Here is a 23917-nt window from a genome sequence, read left to right on the forward strand (position 1 = left end):
AACATTACATGCATTTGTACTTTCCTTCCCTTGGTTACTATTTTCTGCAGGGAACGCCACGGTTCCTCCTTACACGCCCTCAGGATTTTCCACAACCCAACGACCAAGCTGGACTCCGGCGTTGAGTAAGAATTTAATCTCTTACATTTGCCTTAGTAGTTTAAGAAAAGAAACCCTTAATTCCTGCATTAAAGCTGTTAAATGTTAAAAAGCGAGTTGTTGACCGTCGTTAGTGCCAGTAGCGTTACAGCTTGAAACATTAAAAAGGTAAGAGTGCCTAATATTTATTTCAAATGAAACAGCACCACGAAATACGCTCATTCCTTGCTCTCCACAGTACAGTTTTGCAGGGAAGCTAGAAAGAATTCTTGGGGTTTGCTTTTGACAAGGAAAAAAAATGTTAAACAAATATTCTGACGATAAAGGGATAACTCCTTCGATCCGTTTTCGAAAAGTATTGCGGCTTTTAAGCCTCTTCCACACTCGCTGACACAACACAGATAATAGTTGCTGAAAAAGCAATGTCTTGTTTTCTTTTATCTTATTTTTTCAATTTCCTTCTTTGAGTTATGATTTGAGAGAGTGTGGCTCATCATTTCGGGCTTGTTGTTGTTGACTGTTCGGTGTCGAAAGTAAAGAGGGAAAAGAAGAGGAGAGAGAGCAACAAACATTAGTAGTATCTTAGTCATCGTCCTTATCATGATTAAATATTTCAGGTTGTGGTTCGGTCCAAAACAACACCCTGAGAAGTCCTGGATATCCTAACAGTTATCCTAGCAACATGAATTGTGTTTATCAGGTTCCTATTCCTTTGACCAGGAGTTGGTCCTTTACTTCAACTTTTTTCACTTGGAAAATTCGTTGAATTGCTGGTAAGTACGAAAGAATTGGTCTTGAATTTGCTTTGCAAATAACTTCCTCTGCTCACCACGTATTAAAGTTGTATCGTTTGCGTGGACGTAAAGATACATGGATATTTTAAACTTACTAGCACTCGAACAAACTCTTTCTACTGAATTGTTTTAAAATGTAGGATGCTACGTTGATAACAAAAAATGAGTGTTGTACCGTATTGCATCGCATTGTATTTAACGATATTTAGATCATGAAATTCACAGAATGACGACGCAAAGGCAATGATAAGGTGTGATTTTGTCATTCGACATCTGCCGGGGAAAGGTGAGGAATAACACAATATTTTTCATCCCATTGGGCAGATCATTAGTAGATCCGGCTGTATCTAAAGGACTTTTGATCAGCAGCAGGTTTGAACTAGGCAATATCGAGCTAACTTACGTATTGTAATTTCAATGAGAGTCAAAATTGACTCCGAGCTCTTCACTGCTTGGAACGGTCCCACTTTCTTTCGCAGGGGGTAAGGTGCATCTCTGTAGGTAACACCAGGATAAACTTTTGTTGCAGTACCTAGTAGTAAAAATTTGGTCTTCGAAACTGATGGCTTTTGCAACACCACTTGCTGCCCCTGTGGAGGTCTTCTTTCAGGATAGTAACAACTTGCTCTTCACTTGTAAATGAGAAGAACATTAAATAATTGAGAATCAGCCATTTAAGATGAGGAGAGATGCATTATAAATGATAGCATTTCTAGTGTGGATATATCGAACAGGTTTGACGTGAGTGTAAAAATTTGCTTTTGTTGCTATTTAATTGTTGCTTCTTTTTGCCCTTTTTATGATAGGTACGACTATTTAAGAATCACCAACAGTAGCAACCATACAATCGGAACATACTGCGGTCTTCAAAGTGGACGAGGAGTGCTGGTCACTGGTAGCGCTGCTGTACTGTATTTTCATACGGACTTTGTCATTCAATTGGGCGGATTTGACCTATCTTTCTCCTTTTATCCAAGTGGTAAGTTTCGGAGAAACATGCACACGAAGTAGTGCAGTGAAGAGAAGTACAAGGCAGGGTACGGTAAAGTAGGGTAGGGTGGTGTAGTCTAGTGTCGTTAGGGTGACTGGTAATAGCAATCGTGTTATCGGTACGTATTGCGGTCAGCAAAGTGGACGAAGCATGCTTGCTAACGACACCGGTACTGCGTTTTTTTTCTATTCGTAAGGGAGTGGTCAATACAGCGGATTCTCTTTCTCATTTCAACACTTTGTGAGTGAGAGTAGATTTTCTTGTTAGTAGACTTTAATGGAAATCTTGGGTCATCAACTTCCATTCAGCTCCTCTAACCCGTTTTGTGTAAGTTTTGAAGCACGAATATGAGAAGAGGCATATCGATTAATTGATTGATTGATTGATCGATGATTGGTTAATACGATGATCATGGATTCAATAGCATTGTGACCAGTAGCAGAAAATCCCGTAAGTAGTCCAGCTGCATTAATCAATAGGGTCTCCTTCCTTTCCGGTGGGATCATTTCGTGCATGTGTATTTTCCTTTCCTTTGTTATTATTCTTTACAGGGAACGCCACATTGCCCCCTTACGCACCCTTAGGATCATCCACAACCCAACGACCAAGCACGACACCGGCATCGAGTAAGTAAAAATTCTTTTGCATTAGCCGTAGTACTTTAACAAAGTTCCTGCATTGAGGCTGTCGATTCTTTGGGAAACAGAGTTATGACCATTGTCAGTGTCAGTAGCGTTTCAGCTTCTACAAAAGGCAGGGAAGTTCGAAGGCTTGGGATTCGCGTTTTAAACGACCTATCTGCTTTTTCGGAGCACTTGGTAAGTCAATTAATGTACGATTTTCCTCTTTACTGTGTGATAATCTTTTGCGTAGCACCCTTATGAACGTCTCAGTAGGAAGCTACTGAAGATATAAGCAAAGGAACATATTGCTTTTCGAAAAACTACTACCTACTGGATTTAACTTCGGAACACCTTTAATCTGGTCATACCTCACGGAAAAGGAACTTTTCAAGGTCTTGCGTCAGATCTTTTTAATAACTTACCTAATAACATAAAGGTCAGTTAGTTTATTTTGCTTTTGAAAGTAGAGATAAAGAAGCGTCATGGAAATACCGCTTAATTATACCATCAGTAATTTCCATGAATGTCGTCTTTATATGTTTTAGATGTTTTTAATCACATATTTTGGGTAGTTTAGCAACAGTTGAAGAGCCACTTTTATGTTTCATTGATTAAACCATTATTATCATTATTATTATCCATTAAGCAGAATTTCAATCAGAATGTTGTCTCTAAGTACTCAACAATTGCAAGAAATTAATTAAACATCTAGGTCCATATTGTAACGCTGGCCAGTGCTCGTCTTCCCTTTATATAATAACGAAGAAATTAGTACTACCTATATGCTGTTTGCCAAGTGGTTCACAATTACAGATAGTTCAAAACAAGAAAGAGGGAAGAGCATTTGTTAACAAAATTTGGTAGCTATTTTCACAACATATATTTATTGTTCTAGTCTCGTCATGATTTTACTCTTTATAATTGTTTCTCTTTCCTATAAAACGGAAAAAAAGCCATTTTAGAGTCAACTGTCAATAGCCAGCGAATAGGAATCACTCTAAAATTAGAAGCCATTACAAAAAAAAAACATTTTTAATTCAAGGGCAAAGAATAGTTTTACTTACTTAAGTACTTTATTCCACTTTATTCATTCACATTTTGATGTATTTCATTGAAACACGCCAGGTTGGCTTGGAACAAGAATCGGCAAAATACGACAATGCAACCAAGAAAGGACAAACTGCAAACAAGATCCGCTCCAACACTTAAATAACGTTAAGGTGCTTTCAACAAACTTCTGAAAAAGCAAAGCTAGTGAAATTTTCCCCTAATTTTACGAGAACTCATTTTGATTACGTGTTTAAAACATAAGGGCAAGACTTTCTTGTCACTGTCGAGGCACATCGAAAACCAGTTGGACAAACGGATTAAAAAGCACTTGTTCGATCGCATTTTAGAGCAAAACAAACAAACAAATCAAGTTTTTCTTTATGTCCAAAAGAGTACAGATAATTGTTATTTAATTCCAGTCGACAATAAAAATTCGATTTTTATTCCTTAACAAAAGAAAAACCGATTAAACCACAAACGCTCTCCTTTCGTTTCTGTTCTAGACATAGATCCTCCAGGCATCATGTAACCTTATCAGAGCTTCTACAGATATGCCAAAAATTGAAATACAGAGAAAAAAGCAGCTCTAAGCAAATTTAAAATAAACACTCTGTTTTAAGTTTATATCCCTAAGACGCTTGACTTGAATAACTGCGTAGCCACCAGTGTGGACCACAGATATCATGATATGTCAAACTGGATTGAAACCAGCGAAAAATGCAGAAAGAAAACATATCTTCCACACCGTTTTTCACCTGAACATGAAAAGCGTTGACTGTGTTACAACTATACTAAAACGAAAATAACTCACTTACTGGAAACTTATAGACGAACGATCGACTTTTCGGCCATATTTCACGGACTTCATCAGGAATCTCCCGAGTCAGCTTGGGTCACGCAAGTGTCACGTGATAGCTGACAACGTACGGTCCCAAGTGTGCGATAGCACGAACCGCAGCCCCTCTTTCTTGTTAAGAGAAGGGCCCTCTACCCTCTCCCAAACAGCTTCTTTAACGCCAAGGCTGACCCAGTTTTCTTCCTTGTCCAGGATCTTGACATTACTTAGATCAAACGAGTGCCCAGAGCTTCGTAAATGGTTATAGACGGCAGAATTCTGTGTCTCGATGGTACTAGGCCTTTTATGCTGTCTCATTCTCGAGCCCAGCGCCTGCTTGGTCTCTCCAACGTAGGTTTCACTGCAGTTCTCCGAACCGCACCTTATCCCGTACATCACATGGGAGATCTTATCTTTACGGGGCTTTTCCTTGACATTTACCAACTTCTGCCTTACGGTGTTACATGGCTTGAAAGTGGTAGAAAAACCGAAGGATCTGAAGACTGACTTCATAGCATCAGAGACACCGGTCACATAGGGGATGGTTATCCGGATGTTCCGCAATCCACTAGGTCCAGTCCTCTGTTCTTGTCCCTGTCGCTGATGGTCGCGTTGCGAAGAACTTGATGCTTTCTGGAAGGCTCAGCTTGGGTAGCCGCAAAGATTCAATGCCTTCCTGATGTGTTCCTTCTCTTTCTCTACTTCGTCCGGATGGCTGATTAGGGTGTTGTCTCTATGTTCAAGGGTGCGTATCACGCTTAGCTTGTGTATAAGGGGGTGATGGGAACTGAACTGGAGGTATTGATCCGTGTGTGTTGGCTTGCGATAAACGCTGGTAGAAAGAGATCCGTCGCTGTTGATTTTCACCAGGCAGTCGAAGGAGGGTAACAGGTTGTTGGTACACTGCTCCTGTGTGAATTTGATGTTGACGTCCTGACTGTTCAGGTGGTCAAGGAATCTGCTGGTTTCATTTTTCTCTAAAATGACGAAAGTGTCGTCTACGTAACGAAGTCAAAGCCTTGGTCTCACGCCATTGTAACAACTAAGTGCTCTCTCTTCAAACACCTCCATGCACAGATTGGCGACAATGGGAGAAATCGGAGAACCCATGGTGCAGCCGTGCTCAGGCACGTGCCTTTAGCAAGGGTTTTATCCCTTTCCAGCCTTTGACGGATCGTCGTGATCGCCTCATCTGGGGGAATACTAGTAAAAAGTGCAGAGACGTCAAGCGCTGTTATTGTTTCTTCGGTGGTAAGTTTGATCTCCCTGATCTTTTCAACAAAGGCCTGAGTGTTCTGAAGGTGATGCCAAGAAAAGCCTACCAACGGACGAAGAATGTAAGCAGCATGCTTCGCTAAGTTGTACGTAACCGAACCGATGCTTCTGACTATCGGCCGGAATGGATTCTGGCTTGTGTATTTTAGGGAGGCCGTAGAATGCTGGAACAGATGGCTCTGAAGGAGGATATAACTTCCTTTTAAGGTCGACCTTAATGGTGCCCTCGGTGTAAATTTTGTTGGTGAAGGCGCAAACAGATTCCTGATGAAGGCAGATTCCTGATGAAGGCCGTGTGATATGGCCGAAACGTCGTTCGTTCGTCTATACTTTTCCAGTAAGTGAATTATTTTCCTTTTATTATACCCTCAACTGGATGACTGATACAATTCATTGTTACAACGATGCGTTGATGTAGTATGGCGTTGTAGCCGCGTCGATCCAAAGAAAGGGTGCGAAAAATGAAGCCTCGTTTATGCTTAGGTGAGTTAAACTGGGTTGAGCTTGCGATCTAATCGAAAGCCCAGTACCTTGTCAGCGGTCAACTTAAAAAAAAAAACAGCTGACCTCGGTGAGCTCTAAGCTTGAGCCCACGATATGCTCACGTGATACTGGTCAGCGGATAACTTGTTTTGACAGGTGTCAATTGATCAAAACATGATGTCCAATATCAAAGATGTATGATGTAAACTAGCGTGATACTGGTCATATTGGCATGCACGGAGGGTGGACGTACGTACATACGGCCGTTCGGACGGTCGATGACGTCATGGCTATAAAACCTTGATTTCTCGCATCGATGGGTTACCATATTTTCTTAACAATGGTACTCCGCTATTAATGGATAGCGATAATCACAGTCTGTTTACACTGACAAACAAGCTTGCGTGAGGAAGGCTCTTGCTTTTATTAAGTGGCAACGAGGGAAACGTGGAATTTAAAAAGTAAAATGGCGAGGAAACAAGGAATCTCTTACATGAAATCAGGGTCCCAAAAGTTGATCCCTGTGAGAATATGTAATTTGAGTGCAGGAAAGGGCCATTTTCAGTCTTCCGTGTTGTAAAACAACTTTCAAGCCTCACGAACATTCAAGTGTCACGGAAGTAATAAACTAACTTTGATTTATTAAAATTTCAAGTTAAAACAATCAACATGATTTTAAGGCTCTGGAAAATAAAGATAAGGATTTGTACGAGTGAAATTATTCCCCCAAGCCTCGAAATCCTGTTTTAAGTTCAATTTTAATATATCGAAATTGGTCTATTCCTGGTTAAGGAACATTTTCGAAAGCTCACAAAATTCATTTCAGTCACTGGAAATGAAAAATCAGTGCTTTGTTACATAGGCACAGTTTTCGATAATAATATTTAACGTTTATTGTCATTGCTTATTGTTTATTGTCGTGAGGGGTTAGTACTTATAAATAAATGGGAGACTGGCCAGTGATATTTTCGCTGACACTATGGAAGTCGCGCTGCTAGGAGTCAACAGGCATCCCGTGTAACAATTCTTGTTCTAGATTTTCATGTACCTTGCCTACAAATATTCCAAAAAAAATCACCATCCAAACTGATCAACACATGCAAAACCCGGCACATGCACGGATCATCTAAGAAAGAGTATTGGTATCAATTGACAGGACGGCCAGGAATAGGCTTCATGCATGATGAAGTCATGTGCTCAAACATTCACCACCACGCCTCGTTTGCACAAAATTATTCTGGACATGCAATACTGTTTGCTCGTGGGTTTTACTTACAAGTTGGTTCCTCAAGTTAACATTTACAAGTTTGATTTTCGAATTCGAACCTTGATAGTGAAAGCTCGTCAGACGTTATCACGCATGAGGGCTTTTTTCAGTGCGTGAGCGGGCGGAATTCAACAAATCCTGCAATCTGATTGGTTCCGGAAGTGATTTCAGGGAGGAAGGGAGAGAGAGAGGAAAAAAATAGATAAGTTATTTACCAGCCAAGGGTCGGTCCGTATAGCGAAAAAAGGTGCCCTCGGTTTTGAAAAAGCTGCCCTCTTCCTGCATCCTCGCGCAGCATTTTCGGTCACAGTTTTGCGCTATACGGACCTAACAGCTGGCAAATAACATATATTTATGTTATTCTATTTTAGATTGTGGAGGTACTTTTAATCAGTCATTTGGAAGCATGATTATAGAAAAGTTAGACTGGTACAGTCAAACTTGTTCCTGGGAAATAAACAACATGGGCTTGCCAAATGCTGTTCTGCTGATTTCTGTTCAAGATCTGCGATTTTATTATTGCCGGTAAGACCAAAAGTATGCGTCATTAGGTCCAATGTAGTCCCGAAGGTGTGATTAACCAAACAACTATCGTCACAAAACTAGGAAGGTTTCACCTCCCTTCTTTGCATGGTGCTTAGTAACCTGGTCTTTAAATGAAAGAGAGGTTGGGTTAGATCTCGTTTTTATTCAAATCTAACTGCTACTAGTAAGCACCAGATAAACATTGAGGCGTGTATCACTTCACCTCGCGATTTGGTGCCTATTACAGGTCTATCGGGCTCAATTTTGCTCGAGGAAGATTAAGTCAGGTTTTTCTTACTTGACTTTTTTCGATTTAACAAGAGAAAAGTGACAATAGCTAGATTATAATTGTATTCAATAGTAACAGAAGCCCGTGACTAGAGCGCCATGACGTCAAGTTACTTTTTTTGTGAATGGTGGGATTCTCATTCGCGGAAAATTTAATCTAAAGATAAATCGGTCTGTGAAAACGTCGTGATAGGAATTCTTTGTTCTCACGTGACGTCAGAAAAAACTAAAAAAAAATTCATCGGATAAAAGACATTTTAAAGATATCTCTGCTGGCATGTTTTCAGCTCGGTAGCTTGCTTTGTTTTAAAAATAGAGCAGTTTGAATTTCATATTTTTTGCAATGGTGGACATCTGAATTGCTTCTGAGCATGTCACGTACACTAAAATATCGATTCGACTTGTGTTCTCGAGTTCTAAATAATATGTTAGGTGTATATGCGAGTGTTTTCAACTCCAGCAGAAGTTTTCTTATCGAAACGTTTCTTTTTTTTTCTTTTTTGTAAATAACTAAACATTTTAGGCAATGCCTGTGAATCAAGGCAAAGCAAAAAATGATAGTTTCTAATAATGACCATTCTCATTAATTTCTAGCCGCGAATATGCCCGGGTTTTCTCCGACGATCAGGAATTTGCAAACTTCCAGGAATGCTCACATTTGCAGGGCGAATTGGTGGTAGCACACTTTGGACATTCCAACAGCATTACCAGCGAAATCCGTATTCAACATCTTGGAAGCTTCATGAGAGCTCAATTTGTCGTATTGAAAGCGGGGCTTGATTCAGGTTTGTGGCAGTGCCTGGGGGTAATTTTTAACAACTAACTCTAAAATTCTGAATTGCGCATTCACCATACCATTTCAATTGGTTTAAATGAAAAACTACCCAAGCTGCTTTGTTCATCGTCGTCATATCTTTATTTACACTGCGATCTAAGAGTAGCTTAATGGATCTCCGAATAATCACTATTCCTAACCATGATACACCACAGAGCACAGACCTTAACACCGAGAACTCCATCCCCTACTCTTTGTCAATAGCGTGTGAGTTCTCTTACGTTCCACAAAGTTATGAACATTGAAGGGTTTATCGTCCTTATCCGAGAAGACTAGGAAGTCTAACTTTTTGGAGGTATCAGGTATCACAAAGGCAGCACTTTCTCCTCAGTTATTTTAAGACCTTGAGTATTGGCCCGGCCGGAATCGAGCTCACGACCTCCCGCGTGGCAGCCCGATGCTCATCCAACTGAACCACCGGTGCGCGGTGTGTGTGTGTGTTTAACGCTGTTTTTTTTAACAGTTTTATAGCTACATGTAACATGAAGGATGAATAAAAGAGATTAACAGCATGACACAGAATTTATAATAACAAGTTGACTTCAGGACCAGAAAACTTTGACCGTAATTTTAACATTGGCATTTGGGATCGAGAAACGTTCATTTTACCTCTTTTGATTCAGCTCTGACGAAAAGAGTGCATGAGTTCTTTGCCATGGGCAATTGAATTTCATCTAGGTTGAATCGTCAAATGAACAAAAATGCTTTTTTTATTTAAGATATGTCAGAGTGCATTTAGAAACCTTTTGAAAAAGAGATGTAAATTAGTAATCTATCGCTAAAGAAAGAGTGTTCAGCCCTTGATGCTATTCTGTAATGAAGCCTTTCATTTTCCATTTCCGGTTTTAACTTGAGTATATTGCTGTAGTTGCTCATTGTGATTTGGTCACTTTTTCAACCAATGAGCAGCGAGATGCCCAAAACAAATCACAGCTCGCTCTTTCTTTCAATTTTTAAACGAGTTGCATTTAATAGTACCAGAAGCCCATAAGGGTTGAAACGTGTAACGGCCGCTTGTGTGCTGGGAAGCAAGCTGCCGAATGATCTAGTTGCTAAGTACCGTATTTGGAACAACAAGAGCTAGGGGTTTCCAAATATGGTACTTAGCACTCAAACATTCAACCATTCAGTTCGCACTGAATATTCGGAAGCTGTAAACGCACGTTACACGTTTCAACCCTTATGGGTTTCTGATAGTACGCTATGAACCAATACTGACTGGTTCATAGCGGTCTAAATGCTTCAATGCTTTGCCGGAGTTTCTCCTTTTAATAATTTCACTATATCTTATGAAAGTAAAGGTACTGGCAAACGAGGACACATTGTTGCAGACACTTTCTTGCTGACACCAATGTTTCCCCGTTTGCCCGCGCGCGCAACATTTGTTTGCGGACACAAATTTTGTGGCCGGGACACAAAAAATGTTTCTGATTTTGTTCAAAAACATTTTGTGTCCGCAACAGATGTTTCCCAGTTTGCGCAGCGTAGAAACAATGTTGCCTAGATTCCAGGGCTTTCCGGGCTTTACTTTCTACCTCGAGCATGCGCAAAATTTCTTGTAGTTCAGGCAAAATGGCGGAAAATATTCCACCGCTTTCATCATGTTCATCTAGACAGCCTTTACAGGATGTCCAGAACGTGACGAGAAGAGTTAAACATGAAAGATGTTGGAAAGATGAAGAAATTGAAACCTTAATTGGCCTGTATGAAGAAATAATTTGTCTATGGGACTTCGGAAGTGAAGAATATATTAATCGAGACGGAAAGGACCTAGCTTATGAACAGATTTCCTCCGCCGCGATCTTTGTTGCGTGAGCAAATTGATCAAGTTTGCATTGCGCGCGCGATGTCGCCCAAGAAATGCTTCCTAGTTTGCGCAGCATGGAAACACAACATTCATTTTGTGTCCCGCGCGTTTGCGCGGCCAAGAAACATCATGACCAACAATGTTTCTTTGTTTTCCAGTACCTTAAACATGAAGAAGCTTTACTTCAATCATCTAGTGCTTTAAAATGAAAAAAAAAAACATCAATTTGCTTCAATTATTTTATAGCTGTGTCTCCGCCAACATCCTGGGATATCTCATTATCGAACAAGACTGCATCAAGTCTCACAATAGATTGGAGTGGTTTCTCTTTTAACTTTGTTGCTTCATTCTTCATGATATCTCTGAATCAGACACCAAGGGCAGTTTCTCAAGATGGCAATCCAAATGAACCAATGAACTTTCTGAGCACTGTGGCCAACTCATCGCAGACAGTTGAAGTCGTAAATGGCCTTCCTGCGTTCTCAGAGTTCGTAGCCACGGTCTATCTTGTGGATATCAATAATGACATTTATAAAAGCAACACTCTCGTTGTAGAGACTGAGGAGACCGGTAAGTCATTGTACAATTTTCCCCTTTACTGCAGCGAACTTCTCTGTAGGGATCGGGAGCGACTGTACACGATTACACTAGAATCTTCCAGGGAAATTACCAAGTAGTTTTAAAGGAATTATGTCACATTATTTTAGAGTGTTTAAGGGACAGTTTTCGTTTATCACGAGTTTAAGCTCGAAAATGGTAATGTGGAATTCCTTTACTGATAAACTGATTTTCGTTACATCGCAAACAAGATGATTCTTAGCAAAAACGGCCTTTATCGTTTCATTCTGCTTTTTTGTCATGAAATTACATAATCTTGCGTGACATAGCCCCTTTAACGTAAACATAACGCCACAATAACACCGAAACACCATTCAGATGTATCATTGGGATTTTTATCAGAATTTGTTAACATGAAAATCGAACGAAAATCGAAAACCTCTCATGGTGAATTTATTTTTTCCAATCTTTTAAGTTTTTCTCAATTCTAAGTTTACTCTTCCTCTTAAAGTTCCTAGTGAAGCACCCGATCTATCCAGCTGGACTGCTGACTGGGCGGAAAACAGCATTTCGTTTTGGATAAGTCCTATTGAAGAACGATATCAAGGAGGAAGGTTGTTGGGCTATCAGATAACGTATTATCGATTTGGGAAAGAAAACGAAAAAATGGTTATACTGGTCGGCTCGAATCAGCAAAGAGCCAGCCTTAGCAATTTAACCGAAGGAATGACATACCGAGTGTTTGCTTCTGGATTCACGAGCAAAGGAGTTGGTCCAAACAGAACATACTCGGTCACTTGTAAGTCAATTCTCGTTGCATTCTGCAAATAGATACAAAACTAAGGTAACAGTTCAAGACCGTAACAACTTTTGCTCTTTAGTCATGCTAACCTCTCGCATTTTAAAACCATATTCAGGTTCAAGAATAGCCTTATGTGAGAGTTAAAGGTTGTTATAATTTGAGAAAACGATGACCTTTGACATACGTTTATTTGCCTTGCCCTTCGCCAAACGATTATTTAGAATCATTAAGGAGGAGATCTGTTAGGAACATGTCCTCCATAAAATTTGCTTTAGCCTTAACATGCCAAGAATTTGGAACAAAGATATCAAAAGTTTTTTTGACAGACTTTTCCGACCAGTTGAGGCGCAAAATGTTAACAATTTTTGAATGCTATTCATCCCTAACAAAATGAATACTATTCATCCCTAACAAAAGTTACAATAATTTCAGTTCAGTAACAAGGTCTCAAATACACTTACATGTACTCCCCATAACTGATTCAAAAACTTCTTTTAGCATTAATGGAGCTAAAACACCAATGAATAAATCGCTTCAGAGTCACTTCAGTAAATGTAAACTTATTTTCAAGCGGGAGGCGCGGTGGCCTCATGGTTAGTGCGCTCGACTCGGGATCGAGTGGTCCGGGTTCGGGGTCTGGCCGGGGACATTGTCTTGGGCAAGACACTTTACTCCCACGGTGCCTCTCCACCCAGGTGTATAAATGGGCACCGGCGAATTTAATGCAGGGGGTAACCCTGCGATGGACTGGCATTCCATCCATGGGGGAGTAGAAATACTCCTAGTCTCTTCATGCTACAGAAACCGGAGAAAAGGGCCGGCCTGATGGGACTTCTAGACTCGTAAGCAGACTTTACCTTAACCCTAACCCTAACCCTAACCCCTAACCCTTAACCCGAACCTTTTATTCTCAAGCAATTTTCTCTACGATAATCGATAATTGAAGCAAAGAAAGCTTAATATGCCGTTACTCTAATGTTTTAGTATGCGGTGGTGATTTTCAAACACAGATGGGACAATTTTCAAGCCCTAATTATCCCCAGACGCCATACTTGCCACCGGATCAGTGGCAAATTATTCCACGCTGCCACTGGAGACTCCGACCACAGGCTCCAAATGTGTCGGTGATAACGCTGACATTCCTAAACTTCTTTTTGGGGAGGAGGGAATACAAATACGGAGGGTACTGCAGGTATGTTAGTCAGCACAAGAAAAATGCACGCAACACTGTCGAGCAAAAATATGAGTCCAAACTTCTGCCTTCAACTCATTTGAAAAAGCACTTGGCCTTCTGGGTTTAGGCCTCGGATCAATACTCAGGGAGTTAAAAACTAACAAAAAAACTGCTGCAAAAGGTTTGACTTTCAATTCATATCGGTTAAAGACAATAAACCGTAGATTTTAGCCCGTTATCACAAAAGAATTGTTGATCGTCCCTTAAAGACGTCAAAAAAGGCACACGCTGTTCCTTATCAGCTAGGCAAGGCCAAATACGCGATGTTGTGTTGTTCTGTCCTGTAAAGGGAACAGTAATAACTAATAAGGTGTGTGAGTCCTGCGCCCTGGCATGACCCAAGTAAACCACCCCTTCTCTTCAAAAACGTCCCGTATTTGATTTAATTTGGTTTGATTTCTGCGTGATCTCCCAAACCACCATGCCCCAGTGGTTCGAAGGGTAGATACCGCTATTCACTGGATAACAAAATTGGTTTTGCTAGTGAGTATCCGCTAGATAGGGATTTATTCGGTGGATGGCGTTATCCACCTTTTGAACAACCGAGGCCAGAGCTTTTATTTTCCGTGATCAACTACGTAGGCTTGGGAGTTTTAATAGTATGTTAATTTGTTAATTTTGTTTGCTATTTCTTACTTTCTGAAACAGTGGTGGAGCGATAATTTACGTGACCGGAGAACGCGAGCATGATAGAAGCGAACCAACGTATATTTGTGGAAAAGAAACCAACTCTTCTTTTCTTATAATGGCTACGAATGCATATATAGAAGCTTGGGGCTTCAAGAATCATTGGTACAGCGAAGAGTTTCGTGAAAATAATGGCACGAAATTTTTGGCGCATTTCAAGGCCTCGCCAGCAGAATCCGTCTTTGGTAATCAACTTCGACTTTTTTGAGCACTTGTAATAACTTCAACTTCTTTCTTCAACGGTATGGTCCGTCAGCAAATGAGAACCAACTGAGTTATACAAATAAGCGGAGAATTTGGCTATTTTCGACACTGCAAAATCCTTTGTCGTGTTGAATCAACGTGCCGGCTTCAAGATTTTTAATTTTGTTACCCGAATTGCTACTGGAACCACTCATTCTTTTAAAGTTCCAATGCAATATTCAAATAACAAGACAGCACGTTTGCACCGAATCAAGTTAGAGAAGTGTTTTGCAAGACTTCGTACTTCGTACTCAAAATTGGCCCTGATTATTAATATTCTTTTGTTTTTAATTAAAAAGGCATCCGTTTTGGATAACACGACAGTCTTCTGGCGTTTGCAAATGCCCGCATTTGATAAAAGGTTGAATTAGAGTTGGCCTCGTTGTTACAAGCTTAAGTTGACTAGTCCTTCTCTGCTTTCTTAGCAAATTTTGAGGTTTAGTTTATTGTTTAAGCTTTTTTCCCTTGAACTACGTCATGTATGTTTACATGTTCTTACATCAAGTTCAGAATTTTCATTAAGAACGATTTAGACGTAGAACTTAACAAAAAGAAAAGAGGTACTAAGGTAATTATACGACGTTTCCAGGACATCTTGTCCTCATTGTCAAGTGAAAGGAAAAATTCAGTGTTGAAATTTAAAGGAGTGAATATACAATATGTTAATTCACATGAACAGTTTCACCCTTAGGGAGTCACTTTGGATGTTTAAAGATGGTTTTTCCTTTTGTATGAATAGCATTTCATACAAAAGGCATTCAAATTTGCCCTTGCATTTTGTTAAGACTGTGATGTTCTTAGTCAGATCCCTTAGGATAGTTCCATGTTTTGACATCATGTTTACAAATGGAAGATTGCTTGTGTTTATGTTCTTCAACTCGCTCATGGAGGTGTCTTATCGTATAACCAATGTAATAACCTGTATCACACAGGTCACATGAAAACTTGTAAACAACGCGCTGTTGATTAACTATGGACGGTTTCCATAATGCCTAATGAAAACGAGGCTAGACAGTTCTACAAGATCTAAACCAGATCCACCCTTCTTTGAAATTTACAATGGAACTTGAGAACAATGGCGTGCTACCATTCCTTGGCATACAATTAATTAATAAATCACCCAATATCGAAACAAAGGTGTATGTCAAGCCCATCAGTACTGGTCTTCTTCTCCATTACGAAGGTCATGTTGACGCGATATACAAAAGCAGTCTAATAACCACCCTGTTACAACGTGCTTGGCGTATCTCGTCATCATGGGAACACCTCAACCGATGAGTGTGAGCGACTGTAAATTATGTTTTGTAAGTTAAAATACTCTCAACAAATGGTCAAGGAAACAATCCGACGTTTTAGCGACTCAAGAATTACTGCGCAACAACATTCGCAAAAGGCCAATGATGAAAACTTGGTGAGGGTTGTCCTACCATTCAAAGACCAACGCTCCGCTGATATCGTCTGAAATCGGCTTAAAGACCTTTCTCGCAAGACAACTGTTACGATCCAGCCCGTTTTTGTGAGCCAGAAAATCAACGACCTACTAAAGATCCGTGAAAAGAAACCGTCCATCGTTAATCAACAGCGCGTTGTTTACAAGTTTTCATGTGACCTGTGTGATACAGGTTATTACATTGGTTATACGATGAGACACCTCCATGAGCGAGTTGAAGAACATAAACACAAGCAATCTTCCATTTGTAAACATTACATGTCAAAACATGGAACTATCCCAAGGGATCTGACTGAGAACATCACAGTCTTAAGAAAATGCAAGGGCAAATTTGAATGCCTTTTGTACGAAATGCTATTCATACAAAAGGAAAAACCACCTTTAAACATTCAAAGTGATTCCCTAAGGGCGAAACTGTTCATGTAAATTAACATATTGTATATTCGCTCCTTTAAATTTCAACACTGAATTTTTCCTTTCACTTAATAATGAGGACAAGATGTCCTCGAAACGTCGTGTAATTAACTCTCTTTTCTTTTTGTTAAGTTCTGCATTACTGGTCTCACATAGTATTTTTTACAACGACTCTATTGCCTACAGGTCAAACTCTTCATTTCTGGACAGGCTTTCATTTCAATGTTACTAATGCGTCGGCCTTACTGACGTGGTCCGACCCTCCGAGCAGTTTCCTCAGTGGCTCCACTGTTGAGAAGTACCTTTTAATCGAGGGAAAGCATCCCTCCAAGGTATTCCATTTTATACCATTACCACATTCAGGAAGGCAAATGCTTCTTGAGGGGCTGGAGGCCTTCACAAATTACACCGGTAGAATAATTGCCATCTTGAGCGACGGAAGACGTGGAAGCACTTATTGGTTGGGATTTCAAACTAAAGAAGGAAGTAAGTTTAGGAGGATTTTACATAATATAACATTGTAAGAAAGTCCGTTAAAATTCTTACCTCAAGTACTGTATCACAATGCACGCCATATCACTATTCAAAATTGTAATTCCTCTGTAAACCGTAGTCATAATTACTGGGTTGCCAACCCAGTAGGAATCTGGGTTTCATTTCGTCCTTTCTTTATTTTTATTTATATTTTCCGTGTCGGAAAAAGTCTTGCCTGTCACTCCCCTGCTAAGTGGTGTCTTTGTGCACAGAGTCTTCTGTGCATATTTTGTTAGGTTTGACGGGGCTGGGGTAATGCGTAGATTTCCCTGGTGCACACAGGAGAACATTTAATTATTAAACCTGCTATGGTGTTGAAAGTCATTGTAACGCGCATGGCGTTTTAGTGCATCTTTAAACAAAATATACCCTTATGGAGCTAAAGAATGGAACGTCAATTGGTTAAATAAGACAGGCGGTGAAAAATTAAATGTCTGAAATCTTAAAAGCGAGGAGTTATGGACTTCGACAACAACTATCGCTCGTCCAGCCCAAATCAAAGTGAGCTGTATTTCTAATATTTTACTAAAAGGGCTTTTATGTAGAAAACTAAAACCAAATGGAAAATCTCTGGTAACTTATGGGTTCAACAAAGACAAAGAAGGAATGGAACACCTTTAAGTGGATCAGTGATCTCTGTTCTCTGCACAGTCTTCAGGTAAAAAAAATAATTGGAAATGTGACAGCCAAGAATTTTTTGAAAGAAAGATTGCCTCTAATAGAAAATATGTTGTTTGTTTCAAAAAATATTTCGCTGGAAAAGGTGGCTTTTATGAATTCATCATGTTTTGTAATATGCGAGCTCAACTGGATAGTTTTTATGGTCATAGTAAAGCATTTTCGTGTCAAATTGAGGTTAGCGTCCTTTTGTTGTTAACTTAATTAAATATACCATGTCTCGTGAGTTTGTATTTATCGTCTGCCGTAAACTTGATTTCCACTCTCAAAATTACCTTCAGAACCTCCTTTTGGCGTAGAATAAGCTTTTAGAATGATGTTCTTGTCTTCTGTGGTGATAGTGGACGATTCGGGAACATTTTGTGAAAAAATATTTGTAACGGGTCACAAGCGCAACTTCATCACCCGAACTTGCCCGATTATGCACAACATCAGCTTGGCCTTTTGACATCCCAATGAAAAAAACTCACAAAATATTCGCAGAACGGTCAATTTCTCTGAAATTTGAAAGGGTGATTGCTAACGAATAGAGAAAGAGTTTCACAATAACTAAAAAAAACCTGTGTTAAGCATGAGAATTCGACGAAGAGGTAAATGCGACTTAATTTGTTGCGTGGGTTGCTATTTTTGTATTTTGATTGTTGTGCAAATTTTGACAGAGAATGTTAGATTGTGAAAAAAATAGCTACGGACAGATCCATAAAATGAAGTTTATTTGGGAAGGCAACACTATTTTTTAACTTCCTGGTTAATCCAATTTATTGCTACGACTTACTCGTGCGAGGACTGTTTACATGAAACTCACGCCTTTTGCGAATTTTGAGTGTCATGAAATTACATCATTTGCGTGACAATATATTCCTTTACTCTAACACAAAAACATTCAGATAGTAATAAACTTCATATTTATTAACTATTTCTTCGGCTTTTGTGCTTGTCAGAATTGTGATTTGCGATAATTCGTAAGTCTGTTATCTCGTAGATGTTCAGATTTTCAATTACATGGTCGCTCAACCTCGCGATTGTGTAAATAGTTCACCCTGACAATAGATACGTTTCTCAGGACCCCGACAAAGGCTTCCTGGCCCGACAGATGAAATGTAAATATTCAGTTAAATATTACCGCAAAATTAAAAACCAAAGACGAAAGTTTCTTGGCTAAAAAGTGCGTTGTTTTACTCTGAAAACGACGAACGATTAACATTCTTTGCCTTGGTTCATTCAGTTGACACAAGGTGATCACGTGCACCTTTACCCAAGAGCGTGTTTGTTATCTTTATTACCAAAGCTTAAAAAACTAAAAGACGTCAAAATGGGACAGGATATTACAAAATAATTAAAGGTGTGAACGTGTGAGCCAAAGGGCCTCTGCTGGCGCGACATGTGGGTGACCCTCAAATGGTCTTAATGACCCCCCACTTGAAAAAATTAACTGGAACCCTGCAGTTCAATACCACCCAATTCAGTACCTTCTGTTTTTGTGTAACACGTACCACAGGCAACCCAGTGCACGCTTTTATAGAGCGTCTTGTTGACCGTGTTGAAGAAAGTAGTGCCTTGCGATATATTGCGTGTTTTATAATGATATATTTCGTCACCATTATATCAGCCATGCTCTTTTTAGCTTCTTTTACATAGTTCAGAAAAAAAGGGAATGACGGAGTAAATGTTTTCCAAATTGAAACTGTGACAGCCTTTTTCTGGTATAACAATAATTAAAAGCACTTTACTCATTATTTTCTTTCACTTTTTCTTCATGGTTCAGTACCTTCAAGGAACCCTTACATTTATGAGGCCAAGTCAATCGACTACAGCACTATTTGGATCAGATGGCAAGAGTTAGAGAAAGCGCAGATACGTGGAAATCTTCTTGGATACAGAATACGTATTACTCTTGCTTACTATTACTATAGTTACCAACCGTTTAATAAATCAATAACTGTTGGTCCTAATGTAACAGAATACAAAATCACTGATCTACCATCCGAGACAGAATTGTCGGTGTGGGTCGCAGCATTCACCGCCGTCGGCGAAGGGATCCAAAGAAACGTCCACTGGATAAGGACAAGTAAGCACCCAAGGATTTTCTGTGACATTATCAGGGAAACTTAGAGTATTATATCCTTACGGAGTACTACTAACAGCTGCACGTAATAAAGTGCTGACAGCAACAACAACAAAAACAACAGTTTATTTGTTTATTTGTTGGGAGGCAGTGCAGCCCAGTGTTTATGGCGCTTGCCTTGAAATCCGGAGATCCCGGATTCAAGAAACGTTCTGACCACTCGTTGAATTTGTTCCTGGTAGTCCCTGGTTCAATATCCTGGCTGCACTTGTAAATAGTCAACTGCTTTGCCGGCCAGTTGGGATTCTTAAAGTTTGTTCTGTTCAGTGCTCGGAGATATTAGCTACTAGCTATTCTAAAAATCCGAGGGTGAATAATGATGCTTACTTACTTACTGTATTCGCCTTGGCTTTTTACAGTATAATTTATTTTTCGATTAATTTAAAAAAGGGTACCAGCTCCCTAGAATAACCATAAGGGCTAAAAAAACCAGGCAGCTAATATAATGTCACGTAAACTGGACGAGATCTGTGGACTGGCGTGGCAAGGGAAGAAAGTGGGGAAAAATAGTATTATTTACTTATTTATTTGTTTATTCATTTATTTATTTATTTATATTAATTTATTTATTCATTTTAATTTATTTAGAATGTTTTGAAGAAATTTGAAGACTCAAAAAGAGAACAAGGAAAGTGGTTTACAATTACATGTGTGGCAAGAAGGCCTAAAAAAATTATTCGGCGTTTACTCATATCAGTACACAATGACAACAGATATTACGATCAAACCGTGACGAAATTTAAAAGACACCTTCAATACATTCAAACAATTAGCCATGTAACCCACTAAATAGTTATGGAGAATTTAGTGATTTTTACAATATTACAATATACATATCTATAAGTTGTCGTTGTCAATCAGCTACATGGGATAGCCAGTGGAAAACCCTGAGCTGAACAACGCTCTTCATTGCAATTTCAAATTAATCAAAGCTATATACACTTATATTCAGAATGCGGTTCAGCGTTAAGCAACAGTTCTGGTTCCCTTCAAAGTCGTGGATATCCAGAAAGAATGCTTAAAAGTGACTGTGTCTGGTATATTCACGCAATGGAAAAGACTGTCTTTATCTGGGTACAGCATTACGATATTCCGTATTCCCATGAGTGCCGGTAGGTATCGTAAAGTCATGCGCACCATATATAGCGGAGCACCATAGTTAATACGGTAACCCATCGATGCGAGAAATTTCTGTTTTAGCTGTGACGTCCTCGACCGTCGGTCCGTCCATACGTACGTCCGCCCCTCCATGTAATGTGACCATATCGCGAGCTCAGGTTTAGAGTACTTGTGCCCAACATGGTGGCCATACTTCAGCTAGTTAATTTACATCATGCATCTTTGATATTGGACATCCATGTTATGGACAATTGACACCTGTCAAAGTAAGGTATCCGCTGACCATTATCGCGTGACCATATTGCGGGGCTGAAGTTTAGAGCCCACCGAGGTCAGCTGTGTTTTTTTTTTTTGTTGTCCGCTGACCAGGAACTGGCCTTCGATTGGATCGCGGGCTCAAGTCAGGTAAACTTTTTGTAATCAGGACACCTAAACAAAAACGAGGCTTAATTTTTCGCGCGCTTTCTCTAGCTCGACGTGGCTACACGGCCATACTACGTCGACTAAACCTCTCAACAGTGGACGCTTTTCGTTTTAAAGTGGAAAATGGTTTGGATTGGAAAATATATTTATTTATTATATAAACACCAATGAAATACCAAGTGAGCTTTCGCGCGAAAACATGATATCTTTACACGTGAAGATAACATGTTATTTTCACGTGAAAAGATCACTGTTGCTATGGTTACATATGAAAATCGCGCCTTTCGATGCCTTTTGTGAAACGATTTAGTATTTCATTGTTGCTTATATAATAAATAGAATATTACATGGCCGCTTGGAGATACGAAATTTCCTTTCTCGTGTTGTGAAATATTTTTCAACACGAGAGGAGAAATTTCGTATGCGGCCATGTAATATCATATATATACATATATCTGTGGTCAGGACCACACTGGTGACTATGCAGTTCTTCAAGTCAACCATCGAAGGGATATAAAAAAAGCTGAAAGTTTATTTTTAACTTGTTTAGGGCTGCTCTTTGCTCTGTATTGCAAGTTTTGGCACATCCTTAGAATATTCTTAATTTTGAATCTGATAAGGTTGTATGATGCCTGGACGACCATTTGACAGAAGAGCAGAAACGAGAGAAAGAGAACGAGAACGACAAAACAGAATACCAGTAATAATAGCTCAAACTTGGTGGAAGAAGTTACTCCACAAATTCTTTCCTTGGACAATAAATCGTTTGTTATTTTTAATTTACGGTTGCGTTATTTCAAGTTGATGAGTATTTTTAAAAAATGGTTTAATGGTGTTTCCTTTGTTCAGGAATGAAACTCGAATTTCTATTCTCAACTGGAATTAAATAACAATTATCTGTTCTCTTTTTGAACATAAATTTGTTATATTTGTTTGTTTGGTTTGCTCTTAAGTGTTTTTTACTACGTTTGCCTTTAATCGATGTGCCTCGACAGTGACCAGAAAATTTTGCCCTTGCGTTGTAAATACATTTACATCGCAATGAGTTCTCGTAAAATTAAGGAGAAATATCACTAGCTTGTGTTTCCAGAAGTTTGTTTTTAAAAAGCAAGCACACTCAGGTAATTTTTTAGAGATATTGTTCGAAATTTGTCCTTTCTTGGTTGCCGTATTTTGCCGATTTTTGTTCCAAGCCAAGCTGGCGTGTTTTAATCACATACATCAAATGTGAATGATCTCATTCTTAGAGATAAAGTACATCAAAGTTTCCCAACGATCTGTTACATCAGAGGCTGGTACGTCTGTGATTTCTAGTTTTAGCATGATTCCTATTCGCTGGCTTTTGGCAGTTGACACTGAAATGGCTTTTTTCCTTTTCCTTTCGCTCGATAACGCACTCATCGCTTCGTGATTCATACGATACCGGTTTTTCGAGTGAAATTTACCTTGGAATTCACTAGTTAGGCAATGAATTTTTCTATAAAAGAAAGCGAAGAAAATTGTTTAATTAAGCAGAAACCGGAAAAACCAGAACGCGGTCAATTCCAAAACCTTTTGTTTTCACTAACCCTACAGCCAGTAAGAATAAATAGCACGTGAGCTCCACTTTTGCTTGGCTAAACCTATTCATTAAAAACTGAATTGCGGATGTCAGATTTCCAGTATTATTATTGGATCGCCGGACACAGGCTATCAGTTCATATACCTGTTGTACTTTATATGGTCAAGGAACGCGTCAGCAATAAAGCGGCCGACAAAAGCCGTTTTGGAGCGGAATTGACCGAGACAGAAATGGATACTTTAGTCGACACGGAAGAGTTGTTGATCGTGTAGTGTCTGATAAAACAGTTGTTCTACTCGGGCTTTCTGGATATAAAATGATGATGAAGGCAAACGCAGTTCGCCAATACGAGTTTTTCAACACTGAAAATTACTTCTTAATCGGTTTCCCTTTTGCTGGTTATCAGACCTGGAATGGACTTCAACATTCGCTACCTAGGGGTTCCTCATTGACGAGTAAACTCGTCTGTTGCTAGACAGAGTTAACTCTATTAGTTGCCTGTTAAGGAGGCCATTTAACATTAGGAAATGATTCTCTATAGAGTTAAACACCTGAGATACGTGAATTTCAAAGTTTTAGATGAAATGGACTCTGTCCATTTGTTCTTTTCTTTTTAGTTACTCTTTTCATCATAACCATATCACTGTCTTACTCTTTCAGTGATGCTTATGTTGCTATTGGAGATGACAGTGGTATTCCGCCAGACCGACATTGCGGAGTAAGCGGGGAAGCTTTTGCTCTTGCCCAAGCACAAAAGGTTCCACTGATTTACTACAGTGACCGCTACTTTGAGGGATCGGGAAAGGGTTTTGAGTTGCTTTACTACGTGCTGGATGAATCTTTTTCGGAAGGTAAATGTGAAAGTTTTAGACTATTCTTCAAGAAAGTGATGTATACATGTATATATGTATATACATGAATTCTCATGTCGGATTACACCACAATCTCTGGAGACTAGGGTTGGCGTACGTTATGGTGGTGAGAGCACTCGACTACCACCAATGTGGCCCGGGCTCGATTCCCAGACTCGGTGTCATTTGTGGGTTGGTTCTCTACTATGCACCGAGAGGTTTTTCTCCGGGTATTCCGGTTTTCCCCTCTCTTCAAATACCAACGTTTGGTATGATTTGCGTTAATTTGTTGATTTCAGTTTACAGTGTTCCCAATTAGTGATCTAGCGCTAAAAGACTAGACACTTAAATAAAGTTCCTTTCTGA

General features: G+C 39.5%; 1 protein-coding gene across 1 annotated transcript; it reads left to right on the forward strand.

Moving 5' to 3' along the window:
• Window positions 1-1136: 1136 nt before the first annotated feature.
• On the forward strand, window positions 1137-23870 carry LOC138027479 (receptor-type tyrosine-protein phosphatase S-like). Its single transcript, XM_068875030.1, has 14 exons — window positions 1137-1144; window positions 1700-1872; window positions 2436-2510; window positions 7789-7942; window positions 8825-9015; window positions 11119-11442; window positions 11942-12229; window positions 13217-13424; window positions 14115-14338; window positions 16447-16746; window positions 19238-19540; window positions 20550-20709; window positions 23361-23551; window positions 23851-23870. Exons 1-14 carry the CDS (start codon window positions 1137-1139, stop codon window positions 23868-23870), a joined length of 2619 nt encoding a protein of 872 aa, XP_068731131.1.
• The last annotated feature ends 47 nt before the right edge of the window (window positions 23871-23917 follow it).

The sequence above is a fragment of the Montipora capricornis genome, chromosome 12 (genome assembly GCF_036669925.1).
Source record: "Montipora capricornis isolate CH-2021 chromosome 12, ASM3666992v2, whole genome shotgun sequence".
Taxonomy (NCBI): domain Eukaryota; kingdom Metazoa; phylum Cnidaria; class Anthozoa; order Scleractinia; family Acroporidae; genus Montipora; species Montipora capricornis.

What these genes read in the sequence shown, in the direction of transcription:
- LOC138027479 (XM_068875030.1), top strand. An exon ending in TGTAGAGACTGAGGAGACCG is followed by an intron (nt 11,443 to 11,941) that starts GTAAGTCATTGT and finishes TTCCTCTTAAAG; the next exon opens with TTCCTAGTGAAGCACCCGAT. An exon ending in CGTCCACTGGATAAGGACAA is followed by an intron (nt 19,541 to 20,549) that starts GTAAGCACCCAA and finishes ACTTATATTCAG; the next exon opens with AATGCGGTTCAGCGTTAAGC.